The 25,615-nt window shown below is 41.1% G+C and overlaps 1 protein-coding gene and 1 long non-coding RNA gene across 4 annotated transcripts in view; both read left to right on the top strand.

The window, feature by feature from the left end:
- The window catches only part of Taf1 (TATA-box binding protein associated factor 1), a 32,415-nt gene extending 25,372 nt beyond the window's left edge, over positions 1-7,043 (top strand). For all 3 annotated transcript variants that reach the window (XM_068352731.1, XM_068352729.1, XM_068352732.1), the window contains one exon: positions 512-7,043. In XM_068352731.1, coding sequence (XP_068208832.1) covers positions 620-6,169 — 5,550 coding nt within the window. In that variant the 5' untranslated portion in view covers positions 512-619 and the 3' untranslated portion in view covers positions 6,170-7,043. The remainder of the gene's footprint in view (positions 1-511) is intronic.
- Positions 7,044-15,373: 8,330 nt separating this feature from the next.
- LOC137622827 (uncharacterized) overlaps positions 15,374-25,615 on the top strand; it is a 41,759-nt gene continuing 31,517 nt past the window's right edge. The window contains exon 1 of the long non-coding RNA XR_011040488.1: positions 15,374-15,483. This is a non-coding gene — a long non-coding RNA (uncharacterized lncRNA). The remainder of the gene's footprint in view (positions 15,484-25,615) is intronic.

Genomic DNA, 25,615 nt, shown 5'->3' with positions numbered 1-25,615 from the left:
TTGCTAAATTTTAATGGCTTGTCCTTTCAGCTTTCGCCAAGAATAAACCCCTATAAGTAGCTAAGGTTTGTATCGTTAGGAAAAATACAAATTACCCCTGAATTTGTCATATTTGTGAATATTTATTAGTGAAACAAATAGGTTAAGCACAAATTCTGATGAATTAAATAATGGTTTGCTTACATTTTTTTTTCCCTTTTTGCAATAGACTTTATGTAAGTTCTGTAAAAGTAAGAAAGGGCTTCACAAGTACAGTAGATAATAATGTACATTACAGTATTGTACTGTACATAGGTGTAATTTAAGTAACTGAACCGTCTTTAGAATGGAAGAGTTGTTTTAGTGTCAGTATAGAGTTGTATGAAAGAATATGTCAAATGTCTGTTATTGGGATTAATAAAATTTTGCCAGATTGCTCTTGAATAGCAATCAGATATGAGCGTACTGTATTACTGTACTTATGTTCAGTCTTTACTTCATCCATCTAATTGTTTTGTTTTTTACCTTCCAGGTCCATTGGAGAGGCATGGATGTATAATTGCTATTGGTGGAACAAAATGGAAGATTAATTAAAGAATATTGTTACTTTGAGGAGAGTTGTGCTTTATAATTAAACAAAATGAGTGACAGTGAAGATGAAGATAATATTGATAGGTCTGATGCCCCCAGTCAGACTCTCTCTTTAACAAGCTTTCTGTTTGGCAACATTGATACACATGGCCAGCTTGAAGGAGACTTCTTTGATGGGGAATGCAAACGACAGTTGGCCTCCCTGTCTCGTTTGGGGTTAGGATCATTGATTCGTCAGGTGACAGATGATGGCGATGACGACGACGATGACGAAGAAGATGAAGATCACGAGGAAGAGCAAGAAGAGATTGGGGAAAAGAGTCCCTCAGCAGTCGATTACTCTGACATCAACGAGGCGGCAGAAGATGATACGTTAGCTCACCCGATTGACGACGGTATTGATTATGACGCCGATGAGGATGAAAATGGTTTGAGCAAGTCGGACTCGGAGTTGATGCCACCTCCCCCTCTACCCAGGTGCTCTGAAGGAGGAAATGCAGCCTTATCTCTGGCCGATCGTAAAAAGCTCACTACTCCTTTGGCTGCTATGTTGCCTTCCAAGTATTTGAACATTGATGTCAGGGAAATATTTCCTGACTTTCGATCTGATTCAGTGTTGAGATTTGCACGTTTGTTTGGTCCTGGTAAGATATCCAACCTGCCCAAGATATGGAAGGGGGTGAAACGCAAGAAGAAGAAACGGCTTCTCTCCACCTCTTCAGAAAACAATTACTCCGGTGACGACGGGTATAATAGTGAAGAGGTATCATCATCCGACATAATAAAACTCTGTGATCTTAAGCTCGGGCCAGAACCAACTCCTGAAGTATGTGTTGCAGACGACAGTGTCAGATTCAGTCAGACTCAGGAGCAAGATCAGGAAAATGGAAACCAGAAAGGAGATGGGGACAAAGGAAATCATCACGATCCAAACAAACCTCACGAGGCTGACTGGAGATACGGCCCAGCCCAGCTTTGGTACGACATGCTTGATGTGCCTGCGGCCGGATGTAATTTTGACTACGGCTTTAAGGTTAAAACGAAAGACGAGATGGGAGCTGTAGAAAAAACTGAAGATGGCTCAGATTTTATAAAAGAAGAAAATCCTATCAAGGTGACCACAAGTGAAACAGATGAGGACTTCCCTGATGATTCTTTCCATATGGTGACCCAGTACAATTGGGAAGACGATATAATATGGAATGGGGATGACATCAAACATAAATTAAATCAGAAACGAAAGAACATGGCTGCAGGTTGGGTTCCAAGTAGCTACAACAGGACTGCGCAAGCTTTCAGTCAACCTACTAAAGTGGCTACTTCTTTTACTTCTACCAAAGCAACAAAAAGCAAAAGTCAGGCCCCAGTGGACGATACTTGGTATTCTATATTTCCTGTTGAAAATGAAGAACTTGTTTATGGGATATGGGAAGATAACATTATTTGGGACCCAGAAAGTATGGATTCTGTTCCAGAACCAACAGTTTTGACTCTGGACCCAAACGACGAAAACATTATTCTTGGCATCCCCGAGGATGTAGATCCCGCGACCCTATCCCAAGGTACAGATACGCCTGTGAAGGTGAAGATTCCTCATCCTCACGTCAAGAAATCCAAGATCTTGTTGGGTAAAGCGGGTGTCATCACAACGATTGAGGAAGAGTCGCCCCCGCCGCCTCCCAAGTCCCCTGACAAGGATCCCTTCAATATCTCTAATGATGAAGCTTATCAACCCAAATCATCTGAGCAAACTATCAAGATGACCATGGGAGGTGGTCTTCTCCAACATTCTACTCCAGTGGTTGAATTACAACCACCGTTTGTTCCAACATACATGGGAGAGAAGAAACTTCGTCTTTTCCATCGCCCACCACTCAAGAGGTACTCACATGGCACTCTTTCTTCTCAGGGACCGCATGCTGTATTTTCACTAATCAAAGAAATCAAGAAGAAAGCCAAACAAAGGGAAAGCGAGCGTTTAGCATCAGGCGGTGGTGACGTATTTTTCATGAGAACTCCGGAAGATCTTACAGGCAAGGATGGAGATATTATCCTACTGGAATACTGTGAGGAATATCCCCCACTTTTATCACAGGTGGGTATGGCGACACGAATTAAAAACTACTATAAGAGGAGAGCTGGGAATGACAAAGGACCGCCAGAATTTAGGTTTGGTGAAACTGCATATGCACACACCTCGCCCTTTTTAGGTCACATGCATCCAGGTCAAAGTATCCAGACCCTTGAAAATAATCTTTACAGAGCATCTATGTATGAACATAGAATGCCTCCCACTGACTTTCTCATAATTAGGACAAGGAATACATACTCCATACGAGAGCTTGATGGCCTCTTCACTGTTGGTCAAGAATGTCCTCTATATGAAGTTCCCGGACCTAATTCTAAAAGAGCCAATAACTTTGTCCGAGACTTTTTGCAGGTGTTTATCTATCGTCTCTTCTGGAAAAGCAAAGACACTCCGAGGAGAATTAAGATGGATGAAATAAAACGAGCATTCCCAGCCCACTCGGAGAGTTCCATTAGGAAACGTCTTAAACCTTGTGCTGATTTCAAACGAACAGGTGTTGACAGTAACTGGTGGGTGATAAAACCAGAATTTCGTTTACCCACAGAGGAAGAGATTAGGGCCATGGTTTCACCAGAGCAGTGCTGTGCGTTCTTCAGTATGTGTTCAGCGGAACAACGCTTAAAAGATGCTGGTTATGGCGACAAATTCCTTTCTGCCCTTGAAGACGAGAATGAAGATGATACGCAGAAGTTGGACGATGAGATTAAAGTGGCTCCTTGGCATACAACCAGGGCATATATTCAGGCAGTTAGAGGCAAATGCCTGCTTCAGTTAACTGGTCCAGCAGATCCAACTGGCTGTGGTGAGGGATTTTCTTACATTCGCATTCCCAATAAGCCAACGCAAAATAAAGAAGAACAGGAACAACAACCCAAGAGAACAGTCACAGGCACAGATGCTGATCTTCGTCGTCTCTCTCTGAACAATGCTAAGAATCTCCTTAGACAGTATGGAGTCCCAGAGGATGAAATCAAGAAGTTGACTCGGTGGGAAGTTATTGACGTGGTGCGAACATTGTCTACTGAGAAAGCCAAGGCTGGTGAAGAAGGTATGAATAAATTCTCTAGGGGCAACAGGTTTTCAATTGCAGAACATCAGGAAAGGTACAAGGAAGAATGTCAACGAATCTTTGACCTCCAGAATCGGGTGTTGGCATCAGAAGAAGTCCTGTCCACGGATGAAGGTTCGTCGGAAGAAGAGGACAATGACTCTGATATGGAAGAGAAAGGAAAATACATTGAAAATATCCTCGCCAATAAGAAAACCACCACCCAGATGACTCTTGAAAAAGAGGAACAAGAAAGAAAGGAACTTCAGAAAATGATAATGGGAGACGACGATAAGGACGGTGATAGAAAGAAGGGAACAAAGAAAGAGGAAGATGAAAATTCCCAGTTCGGCTTTGGCACTCCTGGCCGTTTGTTGAGAATCACTCGAACTTTCAAAACGGCTGATGGCAAAGAGTACACTCGAACGGAGTTTGTCCGTAAAACAGCAGTCATTGACACCTATGTCAAAATAAGAACATCCAAAGATGAAGCATTTATAAAAAGCTTTGCTGGCCAGTTAGATGAAACACAAAAGGAAGAGATGAAGCGAGAACGTCGCCGACTGCAGGAGCAGTTGAGAAGAATAAAGAGGAATCAAGAAAGGCAACTGAAAGGTATTACCACCCCACCAAAACAGAAGAAACCGAAGCTGAAGCCAGATTTGAAACTGAAATGTGGTGCATGTGGTCAAGTGGGTCACATGCGTACCAACAAGGCATGTCCAATGTATGCAGGAAACACAACTGCTTCTCAACCAGTTAGTGTAGCTATTACAGAAGAACAAGAGGAAGAAATGGAGAAGGATGGTATTGAAGAATCTGAAGAACTAATTAATGTAGATGGCACAAAGATTAAGTTGTCTTCCAAAGTCATTAAACATGCTGAGGAAATCAAGAGACGGTCACTTGTCCTCAAAGTCCCCAAGGATCAAGTTCGCAATGCTAAGAGACGCAGAGCAGGAACTGTGGTTCACTGCGACTACTTAAAGAGAAAGGAACGCTCTGTTAATCGGCGTAGGATTGACCCTGTAATTACCCTGTCAACTATTTTTGAGGAAATGCTTAATGAGATGAGAGAAATGTCCGATGCCCAACCATTTCTATTTCCGGTTAATATCAAACAAGTTCCAGATTATTACAACATTGTCAACCATCCTATGGATCTTTCCACCATCCGGGATAATCTGCGACAGAAGAAATATCAAAGCCGTGAAGAGTTTTTGGGTGACATTTCTCTCATTGTGGAGAATTCAAAACTATACAATGGATCAAAAAGCACATTGACAGTCACAGCGCAGAAGATGTTGGAGCTTTGTATCGATCGGTTTGCAGAGAAAGAGGAGAAACTCATGAGACTGGAAAAAGCGATTAATCCTCTCCTAGATGACGATGATCAAGTTGCTTTTGATTACATTCTTGACAACATTGTGAATCAGAAGTTATTTACCATGCAGGAGTCGTGGCCATTCATGAAACCTGTTAATAAGAAGAATGTTAAGGACTATTATGAGGTAATTCAGCATCCAATGGACCTCTCTACCATTGCCAAAAAAGTGAAAAACCACAAGTATCATAGTCGAGCAGAATTCATGCATGACATGGAGCTAATCCTGACGAATAGTGTTCGATATAATGGACAGGACTCTGCTTTCACTCAGAAGGCTGAGATTCTAATACAGGTCTGCAGGGAAAGTTTAGCTGAGTATGAGTCACACCTTGATGCATTAGAAAAGAAGATTACTTTGGCCCAAGAACGGGCTCTAGAACAGGCAGAAACAGACTCTCTCGGGACTTCCCTTGGCCCCGATGATGATACCAACTACACGTACGCAGAACCCGAACAGGACCTCCCAGATCACAATCTTGGCTCTCCTGACAATATTCTGACGTATTCTGGAGATGAGGATGAGGAACATGTCAATGTTGTGGATGGGGATGGAGAAGAACATGAATTGATGGGGGCTTCCAAACGAAGGAGAATGGAGGAAGCTCACAGAACTGTGCTTGAGGAGGACCTGCAGTTCAGTGAAGATGAAGAGGACCATTTCGGAGGAAGAGGAGTTGAAATTCCAGGGGAGGGCATGGAAGGTGATGGACTGGAGTTAGAGGATGGCCATTACATACCACAGCAACAGGGTCCAGATGAAACGCAAGGAGCTGCAGAGGCCATGGTTCAGCTAGCAGCCCAGTATTCTTATTATCAAGGTGAGGAAGGCATGGAGGGAGAGGAAAATTCTGGGGCACTGGCAGATGGTGGTGGTATGGAAGTGGATGCCAGTTATGATCCATCTGTGGAGTTCTTAGGAGGCATGATGCCCTCTGAGCCTCATGATGATGCCACCATCAACAACGATCTGGCAGTGTCAGACTCTGATGAGGAGGGTGGCCAAGGGGGTCAGCAGCATGTCCAAAATCATCCACAGCCTGAGGAAGAGGATGATGGAGATGCACTGTGGTTTTAAGGAGCATTGTAGCCTTGATATGTTTTAGTTATCAAAAAGATGTAGAAGAGATTACTGTTGGTACGTTAGCAGGCGTCTCATTTTGGGGATGTGGAGATGGACCATACCAGTAGAGCTTTGTTTTGCTTTAATGCATTTGTATATACAGTACATGTGACAATTAATTTACAGCTATGGTGAAAGGGGGGAGAAGTGAATTTTCTGACAGAATAAAAGGTACTAGTACAATTTCGTGTATATAAGTAACTTTGGGAGAAGCTCACCATTTTAGGCTAAATTGTGTGACAGTTCTACTACCTGAAAAGTTTTAATATCTAGATGGGATTGCTATGTGGACATTTAAATGAAAGTGAACCCAGAATTATGTGTTAATTTGCCTATGTGTGCATATACAGTATTTAGCACACAACTATAAAATAATGCTATTGTAACATTCATCTCTTTTACCGAGTAATTTTTGTTATTATGTAAATGCTTTAGAGGCAAAGGAATGGATAAACAGTGACAGTTTTACTTTTGAGTAATTCATGGGAAGCCTTCAGTTGTAAAACAATCAGGCTATGTTGAATTGCAACAATTAAAAATTTACTTGCATCGAGCGTTCATGTGTATGTAACACTCGAGTGCGTATTGGGTACAATTAGTAATTGTATTCACAAAAACGAAATACCAAAACACAATATATGTAGTATGAAATTATGGCAGAGTGATTTATTGAGAGTTTTAAGAAGTGATGAATTTTAAATGGAGTACGCTGATAAGATTGTTTTGCACCCACTTATGTTCATTAAACTATAATTTTTATGATCTTACTGCACCAGTAGCAACATTTTATAAATTATTGCTATTTAAAATAAACCTTATTTTCTTGTAATTTTTGTTTTAATTTGTCAATAGTACTTGAGATTTAAAAGTGTAACATCTTTTGGAGGGGAGACAGTATGACCAGAATAGTCGGACCAAGTACAGTAGAGTGACGACTAATGATTGTAAGGCATGAAGAGACAGAGGATAGTGAAACACCCTGCTTCGGAAGAGAATGCTATCGGCTTATAACTGAGAAAAATCTGGAGCTTGAAGAGGTAAAAAGTTTTATCCATTTTCACTAAAGAATTCCATTTTCTTATGACGGCTGTCCTCAGTCCAGGTAAGTTTACGTCGAGTATCTCGTCTGCTTTGTTTGCACCTTCAGAGGTCAATACTGCACAAAAGCAATGATGTTAATGCACTGTCATTACCAAAACTTGAATAGCTAGTGTTTGTTTACAGAATCGAATTCATTTAATGCAATCCAGCCATTGGTCTTTAAATTGCCTATACAGTACTGTACGTATTTAGTCACTCCGTATAATATTCTACCAGTGGACTGAGATGACAGGAAGAAACCCCCTCCAAGTCAAACATAATCACATAATTGTTGTTATCTTTTGTTGCTTTTAAGCAACGCAATACCATAATTTAGCCATATTGCTCAAGCTGAATCAAAATCCTCAAATTTCATCTAGAAATTGATACAGCATGAGGAATTACAAAGTCAATTATCAAAGGGTCACGTTACATATTCAATAATTTTATTTCCCAGATGTTTCTCAATCTCGCTTTGTACCTTATGGTGATGTCACATTACAAATTACGAATGCTCAGTTGTGCCTATATGATGGATGGGTAATGTTGCTTTTACTCTAAATGAATTGTGAAAAGAAGGCTGATGTTTTTTTATTCATTTTAGTGGATAACCATAAGGTTAGTATCTTCAAGATATACGGGGCCAATACATTGTATTTGGTCTTTCATACAGAAGAAAAAAGGTACCTGTAATTAGTCTGTAATGATATATTTATATATACTGTATATACAGTATATGGATTTATATATGAAGAGAGAGAGAATATATGAATATTTATATATATATATATATATATATATATATATATATATATATATATATATATATATATATATATATATATATATATATATATATATATATATATATATATATATATATATATATATATATATATATGAGAGAGAGAGATTATTACAGGTTTCTTACTATGAAATTATCTGTTCTATTGGTATATCGAAGCAAACTTAAACACCTTATTTTGTTTACATAAAAACATTGAAAATGATGGTAAAAATGAAAACTATCTGAATGAAAGCATAATAAAAGTGTAAACGCCGGTAAGAGACATTACTGTAACTTTTATGATGGTAGTAGTAGTAGTAGTGGTAATAATAGCAATAGTATCAATAATAACAGGAATAGTATCTAAAAGTTTCAGTTTCTATTATTGCTGGAAAAAAGTCACAAAATCCGTAAGCACATATACAGCTGGTGTTCTTTCGTTAACATTGTGTGATCTCCTCCACAGATATTGTTGCGTGTGGTGAATAATGACATATAATAGGTGATGTTAGAATATCAAAGACTGAATTTGTATCAGTTGACACCTTCGTTATCAGTAAAGACTCGTAGAGGAAGATATTTTTATCAGAGAAGGCTTAGTTACGCAGTTTGATATATCACCTGGGTCTCTATGATACTGGATTTATCGTGTTGAATTTCATAACTGAGGACAAGGCAAGGTTGGAATTACAGAAGAATCCCAGCTTCATCTTCGTGTAGGAGACGCAAGACTTGCATTCTCTCGTAGTTGAATAAGGTTCTTTTAACTTAACCTTTACATTTTGAAATGACTAAATGAGTTATCTCATGAGGTGAGATATGACTTAAGGGGAAGTTTATATTTACGTCAATGAAAAGCTATTGGTGTCAATCCTTTATTGTAATGTTCTACGGTATTACCTCCTGGTGGTCCTTAGGACGTTTTGACTTTTACAGTACTGCTCCCCCTAACTCTTTGTGAAACTGTCGTTAACGTAACTGATTCAGTCCAACCACACTTGATTGGGATTTACTATTCTGTGCCCTGGAGTAGCGTCTGAACATCAAGGTGATATCGGTGCCGACAGTCCCGGTATAGAGTAATCTTTGGACTTAAATGTGTGCGGGAAAAGCAAACCGTCTTCATTGCGGTTCTCTAGTTTGCCAAGTGTGAGAGTGTTGGCGTTCTATCCTTCAGGCTCGGGTCTGGAAATCAGAAACGGGGAGGCCTTTCCCGGAATTATTTCCCACACTTAAATAAATAACAGTTCTATTGGATCGCTGTCATTCATAGCATTATGCTATATTCATATCTATAGCCATCGTGTAAATCCTTGTTATAATTCTAAATGTAAAATGAGTGTAGATAAGCTATCGTCCCGTGACTTGTAAAACCAAAATACATGACCATAGAAGTTAATGATAAACAGTAGAATTTCACTGAAGATGAGCAAAACTTAAGTCCTGAAAGCTTTGTGGAATCAACAGCCATGTATCCAAATTATTATTATTATTATTATTATTATTGCTATCTGATCTACAACCCTAGTTGGAAAAGCAGGATGCTCAAAACCCTATAGGGGCTCCAATAGGGAAATACCCCAATCAAGAAAGGAAATAAGGAAACAGATAGAATAGTGTATCCTCAAGCAAGAGAACTCTAACTCAAGACAATGGAAGGTGAGTTCGGAACTCGAGAGGTTGGGTAGCTTGCTAGCTGTAATATATAATATAATTTTTTTAGTATATATATATATATATATATATATATATATATATATATATATATATATATATATATATATATATATATATATATATATATATATATATATATATATATATATATATATATATATACTGTGCATTGCTGCTTTGTATAAGTTGTCATCCGTGGAACTGTTGTGTTTGTTTTTAAGTTGGTTATGCAAATTCCTGCTTGTGTTGTTTTTTACGTATCTATGAAGGTGTTAAGTATAGTAAAAACTGGTGGAAGGAAAGAGAATGAACATTAACACAAGAATTTTGGGGTCTGAGATATGAATAAGGTTATATTCTATTTTATTTTAACATTTTAAAGTTTTCATTTTTCTATTGCCACCTTGACAATGCCTTGTTTAGATTTCTCTGTCTTCCTGTGAGTGTAGCTATTGTATATATATATATATATATATATATATATATATATATATATATATATATATATATATATATATATATATATATATATATATATATATATATATATATATATATATATATATATATATATATATATATATATATATATATATATATATATATATATATATATATATATATATATATATATATATATATATATATATATATATATATATATATATATATATATATATATATATATATATATATATATATATATATATATATATATATATATATATATATATATATATATATATATATATATATATATATATATATATATATATATATATATATATATATATATATATATATATATATATATATATATATATATATATATATATATATATATATATATATATATATATATATATATATATATATATATATATATATATATATATATATATATATATATATATATATATATATATATATATATATATATATATATATATATATATATATATATATATATATATATATATATATATATATATATATATATATATATATATATATATATACGGCATTCTATTCGTTCTTACCTTTCCTATTCCTTTTATTTTTGTCTTTTCCTATTTTCATGAAATTTTCCAATCACTCAATATGTTATTTTACCGGATACAGTCAAAGTTTAAAGAGTATTTTAATGTTAGCATAACTGTGAAGAATTTTTCTTCACTTCTTTATTTCGTATTTTAGACTTTCTCCTAATATTATTGTTGCCCATTAAACGTTTTCTCATATACTACGTTTTCTTTAACAAAATATTGGGAGGACTATTTTAAACTAACCAAACTTGTTTACAATATAAGACGTGACGTCACAGCGTAAATACGCACAACAAAAGTCTTACACCGGCGTACAGTGGTTCTTTTCTCATACGTGTGTCGAGATAAATTATTAACCTGGTTTTTAATATAATTTTAATACTGCTGACTTGAATGCAGCTTTTATCTTTGAGTACCAGTTCAAGTTTGTTAATTTCAAGATGTATGCCCATCGCACCAGCCTATTGCTAATTTCATATTTAAACTCTTTTTAGCTAGCCAGAATAGGTAGGATTATTGTATATGTATATCCCCTTAGAGCAGCAAGATTTCTCTAAGTATTTTGTACAAAATCCTACCTCCTATTCACTCCTTACAACAATATATTGCCCTGTTCCAAATTCCCGATGAGGCACATCCACTGGGTTACTTACGCATCATGACCTTCATTTGTTTGAAAGGGGAAGAAAAGTGAACCCACATGACTTATGGGTCACCCCTTTCGTACAGGAGTCAGGAGCCGTAGTTATGAGTATGACCAGCTGACTGACCTGGTCAGTTGATCTGTGCACCTCTCGCTCCTACTCCCACCAAACAGAAGAAGATGAGCCTGGTAAACCCTATTTACAAAAAGTGAGGATTCCAAGGGTGGGCCAATCAAGGTTACAATCCGTGGAAACTACTCGGTCAACGGCAATTTGATCAACCGACATTTGAGGTCAAGGGCTGTCTTCCAAGTAAGGAGTGCAGGTAAAAACATGCGGCCACTATTTTCCCCACATTTTTAGCTTAGATTAATTTTTACTTAATTTAGGTTGAACAGGCTGTTACATATTTCGGACTGTGTGTACAAATTTTGTATTTAACTTTTGCTTTCGAGACCAGCACAGTCTCGGGGGTCACAGTCCTCGTGTCCGACCCCATTTCAATCATTGACCATTGCAGAAGACCACGAGTCTAATCAACCATATTTTTATTGCATTTCTTTTTATTACATTTTGTGTTTGGTTGATGTTCAGATTTCCATTTCTTTTAATGTCAATTTGTGTAATAAAAAATCTATGATTCCTACAATGTATTTCAGTGTTATAAATGCCAGGAATTTGGTATGTGCCAAGTGTAGCCAGGAACACCGAACCACGGATTGTAGTGCTAATACAATAAAGTGTCATAACTGCTCAATGGGGAATTACAATGATACGAATCATAAGACATATGATGAAAACTGTAAAGTATATAAGGATGAGCTTACCAGGATAGAAAATAGAACTGATCATGGAGTCTAGCCCATTGGTAAATTGTGGTCTGATAAATATTCAATCGGTGGGGAATAAAACCATAAAGATTAGAAATCTTATTAATGAAATGGAATTAGATTTAGGCTTATTAACTGAGGCTTGGTTGCAGAGAAATATTGGTGATAACTCAAAGATTCAGGAGATGACGCCGTGTACTCATGATTTCTACCACGTACCAAGAAAGGACAAAACTGGAGGAGGAGTGGGTGTCTTCGTGTCGAAAACTTTCTCTAGGGTTTCTATCATGAATGAAATAGTATTTGAAACGTTTGAATACATCTATTTAAAACTGACAAGAAACAGTAAGGTATTGAATATAATATCATTGTACAGACCACCAGGGAGTTATTTGAAGAAATTCATTGAAGAATTTAGTGTTCTTACGGGTGTGGTGGACGATATTAAAAATACATTAATTGGTGGAGACTTAAATTGTTGGGTAGATGATGAAAATTATAATAAGGCGAAAGAACTTAAGGGAGTATTTGAGATGTTTAATTTGATCACATATAGGGGACGGGAAAATTTTGATGCTGAGAATTTTATTGAGGTTAGTGCAGCGCAAATGTCTTGTGAGAACATACAATGTAAACATATGGTAGATAGAGAATGTGTTGGGTGTTATACCAAAAAATATGATGACAATTTTAGAAAAAAAAAATATATGATATCAAGTGTCCTATAAAAAACAAACAAATAGTTGTACACGAAAATGTTAAAGGCAAAAAGACATAGACGTAAGATGGAAGGTAGATGGAAAAGAGCCAAATCCTTACAAGCCAGAAATCTATATAATAAGGCCAGAAATGACTATAAAATCCTGTTAGAAAAAAAAAACGAAAAGAAAATTCTACAGCGGCGAAAGTAAAAAACTAATAACATGAGGGAGTTTCGCAAAAACCTAGATGATTTGATGGGATTAAAGAAAAAAATATGTCTTGCCTGATAATGTTTGTGCAGAGAAATTTGCTATATTCTTCAATGAAGAAAATTATAAAATTTATAGAGGTTTCCCCCAAAATCAGTTAGAAGGACAGTCGGTCATGCCAGTGAAGGAGGGAAAGAAGTTAATCAAATTTAAGGAAATAAATATGCGTGACTTGTTATGAGAGAGATGAAGAATACATATTGTGGAAACGACCCTTTCCCAAATAGTTCAATTAGGGAAGCTCCAAATAAGCAAGTTGTATATAATGTTTACCTAAATATAATCAACCTAAGTATATCACAATCCTGTTTTCCTAGCTGTGAAAAAACTGCGTTGATCAAACCAATATACAAAGGAAAAGGTGATGTAAACGAACTAAATTCATATAGGCCCATTTCAAGTTTATCCGACATGTCGAAGCTTATTGAAAAAAATCATAAGTGAACAATTATGGGCGCATATTGATGAGTTAGAGGTATTCCCAGAAAATCAATCGGCCTACAGAGCTAATCACTCTACAGAAACTACCTTATGCTCAATAATAAATGAGATGATAGGTCTTCCTGATGAGGGAAAGTGTGGAATTTTGATTATGTTAGATCTTAGTGCTGCTTTCGATACTGTTGTGCACGAATACTTACTTGACGACTTGAAGTCCATTGGAGTGACTGAGGAAGAACAGGAATTTTTGCGAAGCTACTTAACGAACAGGAAGACTATTGTAGAAGTTTCTGGAAACTGATCCAGTGATAGAATTCTTATGGAAGGTGTACCACAAGGTAGTGTTCTGGGCCCTGTCTTGTTCAGCATATATACAATCGAGCTATCACATATCTTTAAAAAACAAAAAGTGGGCTTTAAACTATATGCCTATGATACTCAGTTCTACCTTTCAATTTCAACAACACAAGATACAAAGAAAAAAAATTGATGAGATAATGACCGAAATAAAAACATGGATGCAGAGGAAAACGCTTAAATTAAATGATGATAAAACAGTATTTATGATTTTTGGCACAAAGGTGGCTTTGAAGAATTACCAATCATCTTAAAGTATAAAAATTGGTGACGCTGATGTTAGGATTGTGCCTGTTGTGAAAAATTTGGGTGTACTGATAGATTGTAAGTTGTCAATGAGGGACCAAATTGTGAACACAGTGAAAGTGTGTAACTATCACCTGAGAAACATAGCATTTATTAGAAAATATTTAACAGAGGGCAGTACAATAATTTTAGTGATGAGTCACGTAATACCAAGGCTTGGTTATTGCAATTCTCTGTACTACAAATTGCCCAATACACTACTAAGAAAGCTTCAAAATGTGCAAAACCGGGCGGCTAGACTGATAAAAGGCATTAAACTAAGGGAGAGAATAACTCCTGCATTGATCGATCTACATTGGTTACCTATTAAGGCTAGAATTGAATTTAAGATTTGCTTGTTGACCCACAAAGCACTTACAAGTGATAAGCCTAAATATCTTTGTGATTGCTTGGTCCCCTACCCTCAAGCTAGAGTTAGACATGCTGATGACCCATATAGACTATTCGAAATTAGTGTGAATCGTGCAATAGGAGGAAGAAATTTTTGTTATGCTGCCCTTAGACTCTTCAACAACCTTCCACTTGATGTCAAGAATAGCAAAAGTGTGGCAGCTTTCAAGAAAAACCTGAAGAAATATCTCTTTGGAAAGTGTTATAATAGTGATCTGAAATCTATTAAGCCTGAATACAAATGCTAGCGAATAACTGAAAAGATACAGAGCAAAATATAAACTGGAAAGAAATTATTTTCATACATCAAGGCCCGCCTGAACAGACCTTTAGTGTCTGATGGAGGGCGAGAAATAAACCTCTAAAAGTAAAAGTAAAAGTAAAAGTAAATCTATTAAGTCTGAATACAAATGCTAACGAATAACTGAAAAGATACAGAGCAAAATATTAACTGGAAAGAAATTATTTTCATACATCAAGGCCCGCCTGAACAGACCTTTAGTGTCTGATGGAGGGCGAGAAATAAACCCCCTATAAGTAAATGCATCTGACTGGCGTGCCGTTGCAAAGAATGTGCAAATTCAAAACCAGGATTCGACGTCTAACTTAAGATTTGTTTTGGTTTTGAACTGGGCATTGAGGTGTTAAAAAAGAAGCCTTTTTTGAAAGATTCTAATAAAGAATTGTGTAAGAATGAACGCTGACTGGGAAAACAACACAGGGATGCAGCTTAATTTCGAGTAAAGTATGGTTTTTAAGTTGTAACATCTTGTTTAATCATCTTTATACAGTAACTTGAAAAGTATGAGTTAACTACAAATGTCAACAGAACAGTTCAAAGCACCTATAAGTATATTTCTTTTGTTCTTACAAGAATACAAATCGAACCTACAAATCATTGGAGTATGACCTCAGTAAAGCTGGAAGTTCTGTTATAAGTTTAAATTCCATAGGGGTAATTTTAAGTTCAATTCGGCTTGACACTCACTTTTCGCTTCGACCACTAACAGTGCTGGGGGTGTATGTATGATGATGGCAAACTAAGAATACAGCAGTGTGAGGGGGTACGTAGGGGGCTGTTAGCCCCCCGTTATGTAAGTACGTAAGGACACGGCTTGGGAGCCTTTGTATATCAGCGGCCAGTTCCTCACGCGTTCATTAAAATTGAACATCAACTAACCTAAACTTTCCCCCCTAACCGAACCTACAAGCCGTGTCCTTACCTACTTACCTAATGGGGTGGGCTAACGCGCCCTTGCGACCCCCCTTACACTGCCGTATTCTAAGTTAGACAATAATACATACAGGTGGCCGCTATTATACATTCACCCCCACGGCTTGTAGGTTAGGTTAGTGGGGAGAAAGTTTAGGTTAGTTGGTGTCAATATTTTATGCTCACTGGAGGAACTTGCCGCTGATATACAAAGGCTCCAATCCTCAAATTTGGGACAGGGTTATTGTGTAAATCTGTCATTTATTTAATCTTTCTTGCGCCTTTTGTCTCTCGTGGATCTTGACCATTCACAGTCATCCCCTCGCTATGTGTGGTTTTCTTTAGGCATCGCTGCTGCTTAGGGTTTTTTATCGCCGCTAGGCCTTCTGAAGCTGCCTCTTTGGTGTCTCTCCGACTCCTGCAGACTTCGACCTCAAACAAAGCTGGCAAAAAGAAGTGTGTTCACTATTACTCCTCTTCTAGGTCTTTCTCCTTCTCTGCCTCGTCTTTATCACATTGCTTAGACACTGCTACTTTTGGTCGATAAGACATTTGTGCATTTGGTGACTTTATTTGGTGACTTTATTTGAGGTACATGCAACGAATGTTTGAAGCTGAAAAAATAAATATATGTAATTACACACTTGTACTGGTTATAAATAAAATGGGCTACCATACCTGTGATAGGCCATCCTGCTACATACATATACAGTAAGTACACTTAAATATGACCTTCCTGTGGCATGCGTGGATTTGAGATATGTGCTGTCATATATACTAATCTATGTATGTACACTGTGATGCGTGCTTATATTTACTGCCAGACTTGCATAAAATTACTCGTTGGGAGAACTGTAAAATGTGCCCCTGATTAGCCTATCCAAATGTGTAACTCTCATCTAGCTTCTATGTAGCCTGCAATATGCATATAACTTAATGTTTCTGGGCTCATAATAATGATGCACCTTCATATGCTATTAGCCTACTTGCAAATAGATCAAGATAATAGTCCTAAGATCATTGTAGTATAACAGTTCCGGTAGCTATGGCTTCCCTCATGAATCTGTTTATTTCCCTGTTTACCTTTTGCACCCCTAGGTGGCGCTCATGCCGCTTGCCCGCCAGATTTGACCTGTCTTAACTCAATATTCCACAACTTCTAAGAAGAAGAAGATATCATTGAAGAAGCCCAGGAAAAGAGATTGACAAAGGGCTCGCAGAAGACTCCAACTGCTCACACTTGAGAGGGATTGTACGGTACCAAGAACCAAATCAGACTGGGAAAGTGTCTCGGTATACGGTACAGGATTTTACGCCTTTGCTTTACCAGTGCTGGGTCTCCTTTCGGACTGAGCGTGCACACTGTAGGTAGGGATGTAGGGATTAGTCTTTCTATCCCTCTTTATCTATGACAACTGATCTCTCTTTTCTTATGCTAGAGAGAGAAAGAAGTGGTGGGATCATCATCTCCTCCTATGCCTATTGACGCAAAGGGCCTCGGTTAGATTTCGCCAGTGGTCTCTATCTTGAGCTTTTAATTCAGTACTTCTCCATTCATCATCTCCTACTATGCACTTCATAGTCCTCAGCTATGTAGGCAGGACCGTAAGCCCTGACTTCGTACCATGACGCCTTATCAGTTTGGATTACTTCTTAATACCAAGAAGTAATCCAAACTGATAAGGTGTCATGGTGTGCAAGTCAAGGGCTTGCGGTCCTGCTATCAATGCTTGGTCTCGTACCAGCCTGAACATCCTCGCACTGTTTGTCAGGATGAGGGGAACTTCACTTCTAGACATTTTCCTGGACACTTGGGGAACACCGCTGTCTGTCTCCCTAAAGATACTTCAGTATTGAAGAGCAGGAAAATGACTTGTAGTAAGGTTTCATTGCTTCTGTTTGATAGAGGATTCGGGGGGAGAGGAACCAGTGATCATTCTCCTTGGTCATACTTTCTCTTATGTAATCAATATCAGGTATACAATCCTTTGTCTCCTTACAATAGATATCTTGTGGCTCTTGGGTCCGGGGAAACAGTTTCTATGCATCCACACTATCAGGAACACAATTATGGGTCTCCTTGTGAAGATGTTCCCATGTGTAGACTCGATCAGGAACTATGAGTTGCCTCCTCGCTCGTAAGAGTGGGGATACTTGACTTTTCTTGAGTACAAGTGATCAGAACTAGACTGAATGACAAGATTTTCTCTCGCATGGTCATGTTATGGAATACGATCATCGGTTGGGATCGGTCTTCCCTTGATTCTAGGATCAGGGAAAATGTTCCCACATACTTGCATGATAAGGAACAGGATTACAAATCAGCTGTTCTTTCATCTCATCCATGCACGATCGGGAACATGAACACATGACTTCCACTGACAGCTCTTAGCACTTGTACAATCCTCAAAAGGTTCCGTTTCATATTCACAATTGCGAACACGGTTCATCGTCACCTGGTGACTGATTTCACACAACCCGCCTGCACACTGCCCGATATTGATCGCACCAGTACTATGCTCCTATAGTTTTGAAGGGCATGAGTGACTGACAAGGGATGTTTAATGTTTCTTAGGGACATTTTTGCCAATTCAGCTGCCTGAATCTTCCCAGTAAGGTTAATTTTTGCCATTCAAATGGTTTTCTGAGTGCTGCTTACATACAGTAATTCCCAATTGTTCCGTAACTGGAATATAAACCACGCTATTTAATAGGGGTATTACTTTCGGCGTAGCTGAAATGAAGAGCCATTAATTTTTAACGAGGGTTAACTACCCACACCACTAGTTAGCGGGGGTTTGGGAGGGTAGCTTGCTACCTCTCCCCCTCACACACCTGTGATTGACCTCACTTTGCTTTCGGCTCGGATGGTCAACGGTCGTTGCCGCTCTTGAGCCTCGCCGACTTTTGGCAGCCATTATGGCCATTTTGTTTTCTCATTTTTCTCTTAGAGTGTGTGTGGTTGACTTCTGCGACCATGCGCATCTGCCCTGGGCTTTCCGGCTGCCCCTGTGGAGCATATATATTGGCGGTCGAGACTGATCCCCATGCCCTTTGTCCTTCCTGCAGAGGTTAATGGTGTGATAGTGTTAACAAGTGTAGTGAGTGCAGGGAGTGGTCTTCCTCCCAGTGGGAGAGGTTTGCGCGTCGATGGAAGAAGTCCAAGCGGGATATTTCTCCTTCAAAGGTTTCTTTGAAGGGAGAAAAACCCAAGGCCTCCTCTTCCGTTGCCCAACCCTTCTCCGAAGCTCTTACTTGGTCGGTCTCATAGAGACCGTCGAGTAGTAGCGTAGACCAGGTTATTTCCGACCAACCCCGGGTCTCGAGAGATGAGGTTGCTTCCCCTAGCGAAGCAGCCCCACCTCTCCCCGGGGTGAGGCCTTGTCACTAGCTTCCCTGTTTCAGATATGCTCACGGGTACGCCCTCCAAGGAGGCCCTGCTGCAGTTCATCCGCATGGGTGCTTCTGTTAAGCAATCTTCGTCGCCCTCAGAGATGGATCCCCTGACTCTTGTCGATGTTTTTGTGTCAGAGGTGTCTCATGCGGCATCACCCATCTCCTCTGCCACTCCAAACTCTACAGCTGTAGCTGCCGACTTAGTTTCCCCCATTCCTGACCATCCTCCGAGGGATAAACTAAGTGTTTCTCTCCCTCGGGGGAGTTCACTTATAGAGACTCCTCTTCGGAAGACTGCTGACAGTCAGCTTGCTGATCCAACGGCCCCCAGAGGGCTCATCCGTTGGAAGGCTCGCCTTCCTCTTCGCCTTAAGAGGTCTCCCTTCACCTGCGATGAAGAGGCGCCTCTTTGGTTCAACGTCATCACTGCAGTCCCCCGCAGAGGAACCTCCGTCAGACCTTCATACATCATCCATCACTGCACCTGCAACCAGTCTTGTGACTTCGGTCCTGGACCTCTCTGCAGATCGTTTGCAATCTCCTTTGGTGGATGGTAGTCCATACAAAGGACACGTCGACCATCCATCCTCCAGACCGTCCGACCTTCCATCACCTTTCCTGACGCCTGTATAGCCCACTGTAGCTCCATCGAAGTGCGCAACTGCACGCCATCACTCTCGCCCTGTGCACCATGCTCCAACGCACCCAGACCTTCTGCGCTCACCAGCAGCTCGTCACTCTACAGCGCTTCGGCACGCCCTTCATCCTGCTTGCCCTCACAGACGGCAGCAACTTCACGCGCTTGCGAGCCAACACGCGCTTGCGTGCCAACACGCGCTTACGCGCCAACGTTCACCTACACGTCAGCGCTCTCCTGTGCGCCACACGCCCACGATCACCTGCGCACCCTGCCCGCACACGCCCAGGGTCGCCCACACGCCAGCGATACCACAGCGCACTTGCGCTCTCCTGCGCGCCCACGATCTCCTACGTGCCAGCGGTCTCCTGCGCTCACGCGCCCTGCGCTCACGCGCCCTGCGCCCACGCTCCTATGATCTCCTGCGCGTCAACGCCCGCCCACGCGCCAGCATTCTCCTGCGTGCGAACGTTCACCTGCTCGCCAATACTCTCCTACGCACCAGCACTCTCCTGCGCGCTAACATGTGCGCTCTTCATTGCCTGCGCGCCACGACTCCCCCGCGCGCCAACCAGCGTGCCAAATATCTGCGCGCCATCTTTCTCCAGTGCACAGTCTGTAGGTGAGACGACAACCACATTGCCACCCTCACCTACACGCCAACTTTCACCAGTGGAGGAAGTCTCATCAAGACTCTCTCTTCCATAGGGCTTTAACATCTAAGCCCTATAAACCTCCAGCACCACAGCAGTCCCGTCCAATCAAGACCACAATGACGACAAAACCAGCAGCGAAGACAATGGTGTCTAAGCCCTTTCTTGTCAAAGACAGGAAAGGCAAAAAATCCTCCAGGGGAGGGAAAAATCCTAGAGGGAGCAGCCGAGGCCGCAAACGTTAGGATAGGCAGTCCCCCTGCATTTTCACCAGTGGAGGGATGCCTTCAAAGTTGCACAGAAAGGTGGAAGCAACTCGGGGCCGATTCCTGGACAATCTTCGTGATCAGTCTAGGATATTGTGTCCCGTTCATAACATCTCTACCTCCCCTGACCAGGAATCCAGCGTCATTGAACTCCTTTGCCTTGGGTTCGGCAAGGGGGCAAGGCCTTCGGGCACAAGTCCAGACCCCGTTGAAGAAGGGCGCTCTCTAAGAGGTCCTTGACGGATCCCCAGGCTTCTTCAGTCGACTCTTTCTTGTAAAGAAAGCGTCTGGAGGCTGGAGACCAGTGATTGACCTCTCAGCCCTGAACAAGTTTGTCAAACAAACTCCGTTCAGCATGGAGACGGCAGACACGGTCAGACTAGCAGTAAGACCGCAAGACTTCATGTGTACACTGGACCTAAAGGATGCGTACTTCCAGATCCCAGTCCATCTGTCTTCAAGGAAGTACTTAAGATTCAGCCTAGACAACAGAAAGTACCAGTTCAAGGTGCTATGCTTCGGTCTTTCCACAGCACCACAAGTCTTCACCAGAGTGTTTACCCTAGTGTCATCTTGTGCACACTGGATTGGCATCCATCTCCTCTGTTACCTGGATGACTGGCTAATCCTAGCAGAGACTGTGTCAACCCTTCTTCAACACCGAGACAAACTTCTGAGACTTTGCCAGGATCTGGGGATCATGGTAAATCTCAAGAAGTCCTCTCTGCTTCCTACTCAGAGACTGGTATACTTAGGCATGATTATAGACACCAATCTCCTCAAAGCCTTCCCATCAGACGACAGGATAACAAGGCTGAGAAAGGTCGCAAGACCTTTTCTCAGACTAGAAGAACTTCCAGCTCAATCGTGGTTACGTCTCCTCGGTCACCTCTCATCGCTGGCCCATCTAGTTCCCAATGGTTGCCTCAGGATGAGATCCCTCCAGTGGCGACTCAAGTCCCGGTGGAATCAAGCTCACGACTCCCCGGACATCCAGATCCCCATGGGACCTGCGGAACTGACAGACCTTCAGTGGTGGGTGACAGGCCAGAATCTACGAAAGGGAGTGGACCTTCTCGTCCTCCCCGTGGATTTTTTGCTGTTCTCAGACGCTTCAAAAAAAGGGTGGGGGCCCACGTGCTGCACTACACGACCTCAGGCCTCTGGTCAGAGTCAGAAAAGTACCTCCACATAAATTTCCTAGAGATGAAGGCCGTCTTTCTGGCCCTTCAACAGTTCCAACAGTTCCTGGCAAGCCACTCAGTGGTGGTGATGAGCGACAACACCACAGTAGTGGCCTACATCAACAAGCAAGGAGGTACTTTTTCGCAGCAACTATCTCATCTAGCAGTATAGATTCTGAGATGGGCCGAAATCCACTCGATACCACTATCGGCACGCTTCATTCCGGGCAAAAGGAATGTGCTCACCGACAACCTGAGCAGAGTATCTCAGATAGTGAGTGCCGAGTGGTCTTTGGATCATGTAGTAGCCAACAAAGTCCTGACTTTGTGGGGTTCTCTAACTGTGGACCTCTTCGCAACGGCCCTGAACTTCAGGCTCCTGCTGTATTGCTCCCCAGTCCCAGACCCCAAGGCTCGCTGGTAAGATGCTTTCCAACAATGGTGGGACAACATCAATGTTTACGCCTTTCCCCCGTTCTGTCTGATGAGGAGGGTACTCAACAAGACCAGAACATCTGTCATCTTTCAATGACCCTCAGAGCTCTGCTATGGCATCACGCAGAATGGTTCACGGACCTTCTGCAACTCCTAACGGAGCCTCCAAGAGAACTCCCTCCACGACACAATCTACTCAAACAACCACATGCCAACATCTTCCACAAAGCCGTAGCCTCGCTACGACTTCATGCCTGGAGACTATCCAGCATCTCCTCTCTGAGAGAGGATTTTCGCAACAAGTTGTGATCAGGATGTCTGGATACCTGCGTAAATCATCAGCAGCAGTCTACCAGGTAAAGTGGAAAGTCTTCTGTGGTTGGTGTCATGGAAGGGGTATCTCTCCACTCGTTGCCACTATTCCAGCAATAGCGGAGTTCCTCGTGTATTTGCGTGAAGAAATGCGCCTATTAGTCTCAGCAGTGAAAGGCTATCGCTCAGCCTTAAGCCTCACCTTCTGACTGAAAGGAATGGACATTTCTTCATCGATAGAACTTTCTTTACTCATATGGAGTTATGAACTTACTTGCCCCCAGTCAGAAGTTAGACTTCCCCCATGGAACATGATTCGAGTTCTTAGGTTTCTTAAGCGACCTCCCTATGAACCATTACACCAGGCAACAGATCGCCACCTGACTTGGAAGACAGTGTTCCTGCTAGCTTTGGCTTCGGCCAAACGAGTCAGTGAACTTCTTGGTCTCTAACACGACATTGCCCATTCAAGGGGATGGGGAGAGGTAACGTTCAGCTTCGTCCCTGAGTTTATTGCTAAGACTTAGAACCCGGGAGTAGCGGATCCTCGATTCGTCTCCCTCCGTATTTCTAGTCTCTATACTGTATTAGATGACCCAGACCATTTCTTACTATGCCCAGTAAGGAGTTTGAGGCTGTACCTTAAGAGAGCAGCCGCAGCCCGTCCTCGTGTGCCTGCACTATTCGTCAGCACAGGAAGGACCAAGAGGAGGGTCACCAAGAACACCATCTAAGCGTGGATTCGCAGGGTCATTGACTATGCACTGAATCCAGACCCTCCTCCGTCAAGTCGCCCCAGAGCTCATGATGTCAGGGGCATAGCTACATCCCTGGCCTTCAAAATAAATTTTTCAGTGACGCAGGTTCTTCAAGCTGGGGTGTGGAAACGTCAAACAACGTTCACATCCCACTACCTGCAAGACGTGACCCACAGGAGACTCGATATGTTCTCTATCGGTCCTGTGGTGGCTGCACAACAGCTGGTTTAATGTTGCGTCCCCATTGCCTGATGAGGTGGTATTAGGGAAGTCTTAGTGCATAGTTTTTCCATCTAAAGAACTCGGAATAACTTTATCAGGACAGTCACACTTCTACATACCTTCTCACAAAGCTTGCGTAGCAAGGTTTTAGCGAGGTGCAGGGACTCCTTATTCCTTGAGTAGCCCCTGGGTAAAACCAAAAAGCCAGATTGGCTGGGACATCCACCCTTCCTAGTGGGTGAGTCACCCCTATTAAATAGTTGTTTGTATTCCAGTTACGGAACAAATGACAAATTCCTAGATAATTTGTATTTTTCCTAACTATGCAAACCTTAGCTATTTAACCAAACTTGCCTGCCAGTCCCATCCCCTTTGAAGTCCTACCTCCAAGCAATGTGAGCTGTGTGTGAGGGGGAGCGGTAGCAAGCTACCCTCCCTACCCACCGCTAACTAGCGGTGTGGGTAGTAAACCCTCGTTAAAAATTAATGGCTTGTCATTTCAGCTATGCCAAAAGTAATACCCCTATTAAATAGCTAAGGTTTGTAGTTAGGAAAAATACAAATTATCAATGAATTTGTCATGTTTCTTAATTAGGTTTCTCAGTATTGGTCCTTGCACATCCTTCTATTCTTTCACCTGTCCCTTTGCTGATTTGAATAATCCTTCTTTTCTTCTGCTGTGCTGAAGGCTTTCCTGTACATGTTGATTCAACCTTATGTCCTTCTTCCTATATGTTCCTGCCCAGATGCCTTTTATTGGCAACTTTCAGGAAAATTTTGATGGCATGACTTCATATTGCAATTGAGACATATTTTTTTGTCTGAAAACATTACCAATCTTCTTTTTGTTGAAACCTGAAATTAAGAGAGACAAAACTTGAGTCTGTTGCAGCTCCAGAAGTAATTTCCCTGTTGAGCCAGAACTCATGATTGAACCTTGAAACAAACTTGGCTGTTTACTGACAATTTCCTTAGAGTTTAATCAGTTGAGTTCGTAGGCCATGTAATGAAGAGCATTGCTCCTTCCTTCATCTTTATTATCGAGAAATAAGTAGCTGCTTTCCCGGAGGAATCATCAGTTTTTATCCTTTGGCCGGTTCTTCCCGAGTCGGTCAAATGATTGTAAGCCTGACATTTCAGTTTTCTCCCTTGGCGGAGATCCAAAACTTGTATCCATAAGCCAGTTTAAGGTGAATAGGAGGGAATAAGAGGACTGTCCTTTCCCATTGAGAGCTGTCTGCTCTCCTTTCTTGGGAGGGAGTAACAGAGGTCACTCGCTGAGTGATTCCTTCGTATTTCAACAGGCAGAACGTGAGCCTGGTGTGACAGCTACTGCCGTGGCACCAGTTACAGGTACTGTACTCCAGCCACCAGTCACTATCACTCTAGGCCAATAAAAGGTCTGTCTGCCTCCTCTCCCATCGGCGAGTCTCGTAGGCCTTAACTCTTCGAGGTTATTGCCACTTCGTGCCTTTGGGCACAACAAGGTTCTTGGAGCTTTGTGAGGCCAAGCTTTTTGGGACCTGCTCCTAACGAGGAAGAAACAGCTGGTTTTCAAGTCTAGCACAGCGTTTTTCGTTCCCTTCCGAGGGGATGACATAAGGCTATTCACCAACCCCCTTTTCGGGGGTAGGAATACTAAGAGGAGAGGCAAGGGTTTGTGAGACCCTCTACTCGTGTGAGACTCTCGCCTCGCCTTAATACCCTTGGCAGATTTGTGAGACCCTCGCCTTAGCACAAATGGCTGGTTTGTGAAACCCTTCTTGCTAGCGCTATAGTAGCGTACGCTACTGGGT

This window comes from Palaemon carinicauda, chromosome 29 (assembly GCF_036898095.1).
Source record: "Palaemon carinicauda isolate YSFRI2023 chromosome 29, ASM3689809v2, whole genome shotgun sequence".
NCBI classification, from domain to species: domain Eukaryota; kingdom Metazoa; phylum Arthropoda; class Malacostraca; order Decapoda; family Palaemonidae; genus Palaemon; species Palaemon carinicauda.
The sequence above is the reverse complement of the archived record's forward strand: the minus strand, read 5'-3'. Positions and strand labels throughout refer to the sequence as shown.